This window comes from Cyprinodon variegatus, unplaced genomic scaffold (assembly GCF_000732505.1).
Source record: "Cyprinodon variegatus isolate N-32 unplaced genomic scaffold, C_variegatus-1.0 Scaffold134, whole genome shotgun sequence".
Lineage (NCBI taxonomy): Eukaryota > Metazoa > Chordata > Actinopteri > Cyprinodontiformes > Cyprinodontidae > Cyprinodon > Cyprinodon variegatus.
In genome coordinates, this window is record NW_015150587.1 from 733 (window position 1) to 10,897 (window position 10,165).

Genomic DNA, 10,165 nt, shown 5'->3' on the forward strand with positions numbered 1-10,165 from the left:
ATATATATATATAGTGTGCCATTTTTCTGCAATAAACTGTTCATGCAAATGCATGATATTAAATTTGATTTTACAAAAAAAAAAGGGTTTAAAAAAACAATTGAACTAAAGTGAAAGATTTTAAAAATCAGCCATAAAGGACAGACAGACACTATTGTTAGAAAAAGTATTTTTTTTTACTGGTTTGAAAAAAAAAAAAGAAAGTAGACATAAGTGCAGCTATTTCACATCAGATAAACAAAGAACCACAAAATACTAACGATAATAATTAACACTGTTGGTGTGGAGATGGCTGTGTTCTGAGGGTCTGATAATCCTCCTTACTAGGCTTCAAAGTTTTGTTCTAAATGAATTAGGTATAAGTAAGGTGATAAAACTGTTACACATATTCTGTTTTACTGCATATCAGGAAGCAGTCTTACTGTGAGGTGGTTGTAGATGAGCTCAGACCATCCAAACAAGTCAGCTAGCCGATAAAAAGCAGCCAGTTTGCAGCGGAGAAGCTTTTCGCCCTTGTCGTAGGAGATGGAGTCCGAGCCTCGCAGATCGTTGACTGGCGTCACCATCCCCAAACCTGCAGGAAGAAACGCACAACAGAAAGAAACAAAACAAACACACCTGATTTAAATCCTAGTGATAAAACAGCCGTTGAGTTCAGCTAAAAACAAACAGGATATCAGGCAAGAATAAGAAGGTTTATAAAGTGTCACTAAAAACATCAACATATGTGGCTTAGTCAAATACAGCTAGCATCAATGTCCTGCTGATAACAATGGCACACTGTAGTACTCATTGTGAGGACAGACATGTCTGTGCAGGGGTCAAGATGTCCTCTGCACTCATTCTCTCTCCTGCTTACTCATGTTGAGAGCTGCCATGCCTCCCTGTGGTGCAGCTGGATACATGGAAGGCATGCTGGTGGTCATGAAGTCTGCGATCTGCTGCAAAGCCAACAGGCTGGTGGGCGTTTTCCCCTTCTTCAACTGATCCTGGATCATCGTCTCCAGCTCTTCACAAAAAGCCTGGAAGTGAAGTCAAAAAAAAAAGGGATAACAGCATTTCTTTTTTTTTCCTTATGCAACAACTGATTTCATTAACAGAATAAATGCACTGACTGGGCTCTGAAGGATCATAGAGACCCTTTTTTTCTGCTCCATCATATTGAAGTCCTGCCGCAGGTCAGGCGCCATGTTCCTCTCCCTCTGGTACTCAGGACTGCTCTCATCCACACGGTCAAAGTAGCGCTCCTTGTGTGGGGCTGTGGTGGGAGGGGGGGCCGTCACCACCCCGGCACCTGACTCGCCGTTCATCTTGGGTTGGCCTCCTGCAGCAACAGCAAAGACATCGTCAACATTTTATAATCAATGTGTAATAAACATCACTGCATGTCAGGACTCAGGACATAATATAAGAGATTAATCAGAGTCTCTTCCTTTAGGTTTTGTAGAAGCACACAGCTGTGCACTAAACTAAACCCTCCTTAAAAAACTATCAAAGGTAAATATTCCTTTTGGTCCTCCTGCTGGACTAAACCAGTTAGCTTCAAGAGCTAAAGACTGTTTTTATTTTTGGATACATAAAACTTATATCTTTAATCATTTTAAGATTATGTGCAATCAGGATTGAATTTATTTTTAAAACGTAGCTAAAAATAGAGCAATACAATACAAATAAAGTTACACTGGATTAAACACCAGGGAAAGCAGACTTCAAAACAGGAAGTGGAGACACCTTCAGCAAAAAAACAAAAAACAAAACAATATGTCTTATAATCAAAACTCCATCTTATCCACCGTCTAGAGTTTTCACCACATCATACATTAACCAGTCAGCAACAGAGCTACACTGTTAGGCTAACCTGGACCAAACTGGTAAGCCAACTCTTGGAATGGGAATCTGTGGAGCAACACGATTCTCTCTCAGTGGGAGAGTCACGGGAAGCTCCACAGGCAGGTCACTAGCTAATTAACGACCCATTAAGGCAAAAAGCAAATTTTGAAACCCCCTACATCTTCTACTTCCTGTCAGTCATGCGTTTTCTACTTCATGTCAATTTGGATTGATTTCCTCTGTGTGAAACAAAAACACAGCTAGTCCATCAATAACTGGCAAAGAAATGGCATAAAAATTAAATGAAACCACAGTTAGTAATCACCTCATCATAGCTCAGTTGTTCACCACCAGAGGAATTTTTATTTTATTTTATTTTTTTTATTGTTTCATGCTGATGGCTTAACTAATAACCTAATATATGCAAAGGAATAAATAACTGAATTTGCAAACATAAAGTACTCCGTTGGTCTAAACCTGAAAAATAATCCCATGGATGTAAGTGATTTGCAGATAAAAGACAACTTCTAGTTAGAGATTTGATTCGGTGCCTTGTGTTTAAGCAGATAACTGGTCTCCAGCCACCTGACACAGCACAACCCACTTAGGCTTCGACTCCAACAGGATATGGGCAGACTTCACCAGAGTAAAAGTGCAAGCGAGTATTCACAAAGTGAAGCTGGCAGAGACTGAGTCAGCCCATTAGTCTGCATCAATACAGAAAGCTCAGCCACAACTCCCAGGGCAACTGGTGCCCCGACTTGAAGCATGCAGCATCGCTGTAGGAGCTGCAGGATCCTCCCAGAGTTTCTGTCTCCTTTCATCAACAATCCCATTTCAACCAACAATTTTTCCACTATTAGATCCCCCGCTTTAATTTAAAGATTTGCATTTTAATGCTGTGTTAATGTATACAACTTTAAAAGCTGTACTAAACTTTCTGGTTAAGATTTATAGCATGAGGACTTTCAGATAGAATAGAATATACATGCTGTCTAATGCTTCAGCACACTCATACGCTCTGCTTTTAACAATAAAATTACACATTTGGTCATCCAATTTGCACAAATTGGAAATTTCAATGCATACAGTAAAAATAAAACAACAAAAGAGAGATTTAAGATGATATATCCATATGATGATAATCTAGGCCGTGGTTTGAGTTAATAAAAGTCAGAAAATCACTTAAAATGATTTGCCACTTCACCCAAACATGGACAGGTGCCAATATATCCCTATTAAAACATTCAATGTTTAGTTAGATTTAAATATTTTTGACAGCTCTGGAGTTAAATCCAGTCGGATAATTAAAATCCCTGGAGTTCTGCAGACTGACCTGTGTCAATCTGATTTCCGCAGGGAGGTGGTGTAGGGGTCCTAATGCTTCCAGACTCCCTGTCAGGTCTAATTCATTTTGTTGCAGATTTCTGTTAAGCCACATGCTGAGCTTGCGGATGGATGTTCTTGTTTGTGTTGCTATAGCTGCAGCAGGACTAAACATCCGAGTCCAATGAAGCAACACAGTCCAAATAGGCTGAATAGAGGAGATTTTCTATATAATCATTAATGTGTAGAGGCCACAACTGATTGGTTTAAACTCTAAGCTGAGGAGTGAAAACAGAAATGTCAGATTTGATGATGTATTATGTTAAAATCAGCCAAGAAAAGCTGAAGAAACATTTTGCTTACATTTATTAGAAAATAAATCACCTCTCAAAAAAAAGCAATCTCTTGGTGTAGCCTTAACAACTAAGAAACAAATTTAAAAGATAAACACAGCAGTATCCACTTCAGCCCAATGCCTTAGAACAGGGGTGTTGAACGTTTTCCAGGCCAAGGACCCCCAAACTGATGGCGGGATGGAGCAGAACTCCCCAATTATATATTGTATGAAGTTGTGTTTTATAAAAACTGGTCCTATAGTCACTCTATTACAGATTGAGTAACATAACAAAAGTAATTTCACCCTGGGATTATTAAAGTATTTCTGATTCGGATTTCTGGTTGATGGGACAGGTGTTGTGAATGAAACGGTGCCCAGCTTGAAAGAGCTCCGGTGTGTCACTGAATGTGTGCATTGATGACTGAAAGACATCTTCCGCCTCTATTTATCCGTGTACTACAATGTGTTGAATTCATGTTAATGTTTATGTAGAGACATTTCAAAGAAAAAGAGAAAAAAAAAAAAACTCTAATCAACTAAAACTTTCGCAACCCCCATGCAGCACCTCTGTGGACGCCCTAGGGGCCGCGAACCCCCGGTTGAAGATGAAGGATTAGAACTAACACATTGATTGAGGCCTAAGATAAATACTTAACTCTGCATTGAAATGAGCTAGTTGATCATCTTTCCCCTTAAATTATGTAAACAATTTTTTAAACAACAATAACCCAACTTTTTGTATTGCAAAACTTTACTGACAGGATCCAGAACAATGAAACCAGAAGTCATGAATAACTTGTTGCTGTGGACCAGGAGTGAGCTGGCTGAACACAGGCTTTATTTAGGGAGAAGGAAAAAAATTAAATAAATAAATCAGCTTTTAGGAAACTTCTCCATTACGGTTGAACAATAACAGGGAAAATAATTAATTCTTTATTCCCCCTTTTCTTTTCTAGGAGAATCTCTGCCTTGATTTAGTATTTGCTTACTTATATCCACAAGTTACTTTATGCCAAAGTTTACAGTAAGATTCCTAATAATCATCTCATATACCGGTAATATGTTTGCATGTTTTTCAGACAAAACACATGTGGTGCCTTGTAAACAGCGTTGAGTTATCACTTAATAAGTACAAAGAGTCTGAATACGCATGGCTGTAACGTAAGCATCAGCTGTCAATATAAAAGAAGATTGATAATTTTTCACTCCAAGAGCTCCAGACACAGGAAGTGTCCTCCAGCGATGTTCAATGCTGTCGTTTCACAGAATCCCCCTCAGAAATGTGGGCCCACTGTACTCCAAGAGACTTTGCTCATGTTGAGAGTGCAGTCACCATGGAAACCAAAGGCATTGCCATGGAAACAAGACATCCTTTTAGAAGATTATAGTTATGCAAGAAAAGCAGTGGGATAATTTTACAATATTCCAATCCAGCTTCTAAGGGATGACACGGCCAAACGAGACTGTTTCTATTAAAATCCTGACAGCGAGACATCAGAGGATGAATGATTCTACAACCCAGCAAAACTTTACTCAGTACATTCTAATAAATATAGTATGCATGAATAACTAATGTTCCCGAAAGATCAGGTGTTGGATTTTGGGCGTATTCCAATAAAGACACTTAATGCATGGACATCTGTTTAAAAAAAAAAAAAAAAAAAAGACCTGTACATACTTCAAAAGGCGCTTTTCATCAGTATCACATGATTTACATTACAAGTAATCCAGCTATAAAAATCTTAAATAAAAAATATATCACATAACATAGAAGATTTCAATATTTTAATGTGAAAGATAATTGATAAAAAAAAAAAGGAAAAAAACTCTGAAAAGTGTGAGGAAGTCTTTAGTAAAGTATTTAAGCAAAAACAAGAAATAAATGGGACAAAATTCCCACATATTGAATTTAAATGCTTTCCAGAACCAATTCCCTTAAATTCAAGTACCATGTGAAGCTATGATTTCATTTATCATCTACAGCTATGTTCGCATCGACACAAGTAATCAGAGTAAATTCCAGTCGGCCTAAGAATGAGTCGTGTAAACATGGCAGTCATAGCAAGGTGGTTTCAAGGCCTCAAACTTATTTTCTTTTTGTATTTCCAACATTTTCAGGATTTTAAAGACGGGAACCCAGCGGGAACCCTGACTGTAATCAAGAGATTATTAAAACAGAGCCATAGTCAACAACAAAGCATCCATGGTGGCGCTCCAAGGCAGCGGCCAAGAGCATCTCCTCCCGACAATTACACAAAATATGCTCTTAAAAACAATACCAACTAGACATCAAACCCGCATCGATGATCGCCAATGCCTGCTGGAGCTACGGTCACAAAATGTTTCAATGCAGACATTTTTGACAGTTTCAAAAGCTGCGGAATGCTAGGGACGGGTGTCAACAAGACAACGGAAAATAACAAATGCAAGAAGAGATGCGTGAGACGGAGAAAGCGAAGCTGCAGAGGTGGGCCAACTGCGAAGCTAAAGAGAGATAAGTTCGGAATGGCACCCAGACTAGAAGCACAGCCCTCTGAAGGTGTAAATGAGGAGAGCACTCTAGATGCTTCTCTGCCAAATGCTGAAACATCCCCAGCCTGCTCCTCTCGGCCCCCTCCAGCTTCCACATCTTCTCCAGCATCGTCTGTTGCTGCTAAACCTGCCGATGGCACCACTGCTGCTTCAACCACGTCAGCCTCTTCAACCCAGGGGGCTACCATCCTCACAGCATCGTCACCATCGTCCTCTTCCTCCCCTCAGCCAGGAAAAGCGAGTGCTTCAGGAGCTGGAGGCCATAGTAGCAGCTCAACAACAACTGCTGCTTACCTCATCAAGGCTGCACTTTAAAAAATGAAATTGTCTAGAGAGCTGTTCTAAACAAAATTTATTTTTGTTTAGACTTGTGTATACAAAATGATAAAATAAATCTGTCTAAGTCTAACAAAAATAGGTCTGAGAACAACTGACCCATATTATATTAACCAATGAGTTAATGAAACCTTAAACAGGGGAGTTTTTACCAGCATGAAAATATCTGAGATTTTAGATGCCAGTGTTCTGTCAGAACAGGATATGCTGTCAGATTGCCATACGATACATTTTTATCCAACCTAAATTAATTCAGTCACAAAATAAACCACAGCCAGTTTTCTAATATTTAAACATGAAAACAAAACCTAATCGAACTTAAATTCCAGCACCTTCTTTTTTGCATCAAAGTAAAATTTTTTTTAAATCATTATTGACTAATATGGTTTTAACTAAGTGGCTGTTCAATTGCACAGTGAGCAGCACTGCCTTGCAGCAACAAGGTTCCGGGTTCGATTCCCGGCCTGGGGTCTTTCTGCATGGACTTGTCATGTTCTCCCTGAGCATGCATGGGTTCTCTCCGGGTACTCCAGCTTCCTCCCATTAACCATTACTCTAACTTCTCTCTAAAAAGCTGTTTGTACCCGGTTGCCATGCCGACCTGTCCAGGGTGTAGCCCGCCACGCACCCGTAGACAGCTGGAGATAGGCACCAGCACCCTTTGCAGGGATGAGGCGTGACAGAAAATGGATGGACGGTCTTAGCTTTAGGAGGCTTCTTCTCTCAACATCGCAGAAACTTCCATCATCTGTTTCTACATCCAAGCAATCACAGTATATACAAAGCTGATTTTCTTTTTTTTTTAAGTTAAAATAAACATGTTTTTGGTGGCCAGTACAATTCTGCTAAAATTAAATATGTGAATAATTCTCTGTTGCGCATGTGTATTAGAACACTGTATGCCGATCTGACAGCGTATGCTGTTTTGACAGAACACCAGCCAAGAAAATACCATATTAATCAATTGGCTAATACCGGAGTGATATCCGATATTAATATATTGGGGTAGCCCTAGTTACCAGCATCATACTGCTTACTTTAATGTTTACTGGCTGATTACTTTATCAAGATTATAATTTCAGTGCAAAAAGTATTTATTTCAATAGTTGTCTGTTATACAAGATAGTATGCTTTTAATGAGGTTTAAGTTTTGTCCATTAATTCTACAATAATGACTCATATTTTGACATTTTTCATCTACTATTAGCATTTTTTAAACTTAAACACTATGGACTGCTTGTAGGCTATTTTAGCGACGCCTAACCCCAAGCTTAGCCAGTTTTCTGGGGGAAGCAGTGAGATCCATTTTGCTTTAAAAAAAAAACATGATGCTTATGCTACTATAAGTGTACAGATCATATTCTTGAAGAACTGAGCTTTAAGTTCTCAACTATATTGATCTCCAAGATGGACATCTATCATTTCTGGAACTAAAGAACAGCAGAAACTCCTTAATTTATAACTACAGCTCCTTCATCCAGCATCTCTGGTGCAAACAGATGTAAATATAACACCACACCAAGCAGGGCCTTATTATTGGCTCTCAACTGTAATTTGTCCATACAGATAAGTCTGCTGTCTGCATGTTGAGACAAGAAAAGGCTAACCTAAGCAAAAGTTTGAGGTAAAGCAACAGCTGACACTGATCACAACAATGTTAACATTTACCAGAAAAATGAAAAACACATATTCTCACATTGAGTAAAGTAGGGTATTACCTTCCTCGAGTATGAAAAGGCCTCTTTAACCAAAAGACTGACTGATATTTCTATTTGCCAGAGAAACAAAACCGAGAAACGCTTTGTCCCAGATATGAGCGTGTTTGGTGAGAAAACTTCAAAGTCAACGCCAAAAAAAGCAAAGACTTCGTAAAAAAACTGGTAAATGTAAAATGCTTCTGATGACGCCATTCAGAACGCCACTCAGTAAGGAAGAAGCCTTCGCTCCATTACACATCCACATTTAAGAGTTACAGTCAGGGACATGGAGTTTAACGTTTAAAGAAACATCCTGTAATGGGATGAAATCAAAGGTTTAAAAATCTTAAAAAAAAAAAAAAAAAAGGTTTGCATTAAGAAGAAAATAAGAGAAAAGCTACAAGTGGAACTCGATAGAAGAGAATCACCAAAAGTGTAAAATATGACTTGGACAAAGCTATTATAACCCTTAACCACATTAAAATGGGATAGGAATGAACCCCTATAACTGTTAGATCTCCAAAAAGGGAAAAACTTATCAAACAAGACACACATGAAGAAATGAGGACAGTAGATAATGAAAATTACAACTTTCAAACACCCCAACTGTAACAGATACTCTGACTATACAATACAAAGTGGATTAGTTTGTCATTTATTATGTTTAAATGCGTTTGTTAAAAAAACAACAACGGGTATATCTAATTGAATCTGTCTGTTTAAATTAACATTGTGTGATGTTCCCTAAACTATACGTAAAGAAGACACCTGGGAGTGCGGAATCGGTCCTGAAATGTCTTTTAGTGATCCAACACACCCAGATGTACAACAGATTGAGCTTTATCTAGCCGTTGTCTGCCATGTTGGAGCACATTGTTCTGAAATAACATTAACCCTGGAGCAGTCACCCTAAATCAACAATTTGTTCTTGTTTTGTCACCACATGTTTTTTTTCCCCCCCAGCTTTTAACCAAAACATAACAGCATACTGTTTATTCAATCAAGCCCCACAGCCTGGCAGCTGTAGAGTGAGAGCATCCTTGCTGGAAGAGAAAGCATCAGGTCAACATAGGCCAGTGAGCATTTAGACACAGGAAGGAAGGAGAGAGTAATAATAGTGAAAACAGAGCTGCAAAATGAGGAACACATTTTCAGCTGCACTGCAGTCGAGGGTGTAGGGAGTGGGAGTTAAACAGAGTCTGCATCTACAAGCAGTGTGTAACTGTACTAACAGTGTGTGCTAAGGGTGGCAACATGGAAGCAGAGTCACATAGTTGAGCTCTATCCTTTGGGAGGTTTGGCTGTTTAAACAGAATTAGCACATTCAGTGAGTATGCATGCCGTCTTCAGTTTGGCTTTGCTACATCTATTACAGACGGAAGGAGAAGAGACTTCACAACCGGGCTGCAAAATGTTGGGTAAACACCCAACTGCTATATCATTGTTTGATGATGTGATTAGCTACATTTCACCCCCTTCTCCTAGTTTTCCTGCCAGTCAACGCTGGAAAGCCTAACCTTCTTCCCCACTAGCATGTAAATAAATTCTGGGGATAGAGGGCTGGGAAAGGCCATCAAAACAAGCAAAAAAAAAACAATGACGACAAAAGTCTGAATAAAGCCCAACAGATATTGGTAGTCATTTGTGATTTTTCATACAACTATAGTGCAATGACTATTCTGATTTAACCTATTATCTGTCATATGATGGATTAAAAAACTATTTTTTGTGGTAGTCAATTAAATTATAACTTTATAACACAATCAGCACTCATTCCATTTTTCCCCAAGAGAAATTACCTTTATATTCCTACACTTAAAAAATAATAAATGGAAGGCTACAATTTTCTGTAAAACCCAATGTCTGTAAATTAATCTCTTTGTAAAACAAACAAAAAAAAAAAATTACACTAAGAACTAAATTCAATTAATCTTAGAGTTTTAGTTACTCTGATTTAGGACTGAAACAATTAATCGGATTAATCGATTATTAAAATAAACTATTTTAATCGATTAATCGTTAAATGGAGTATAGAGACTGTAAAACATGCCTTTAGGTGACAGAGCGACCCATTTAGAGCAGTAATTATATCAAATTGTAAAAAAAA

General features: G+C 38.4%; 1 protein-coding gene across 1 annotated transcript in view; it reads right to left on the reverse strand.

Moving 5' to 3' along the window:
* Positions 1-380: 380 nt before the first annotated feature.
* The window catches only part of LOC107085816 (alpha-adducin-like), an 11,075-nt gene continuing 1,290 nt past the window's right edge, over positions 381-10,165 (reverse strand). Inside the window, exons 2-4 of the mRNA XM_015376368.1 lie at positions 1,116-1,324; positions 860-1,022; positions 381-574 (exon numbers count right to left, since the gene is read on the reverse strand). Of these exons, the coding sequence (XP_015231854.1) occupies positions 396-574; positions 860-1,022; positions 1,116-1,310 (537 nt within the window). The 5' untranslated portion in view covers positions 1,311-1,324 and the 3' untranslated portion in view covers positions 381-395. The remainder of the gene's footprint in view (positions 575-859; positions 1,023-1,115; positions 1,325-10,165) is intronic.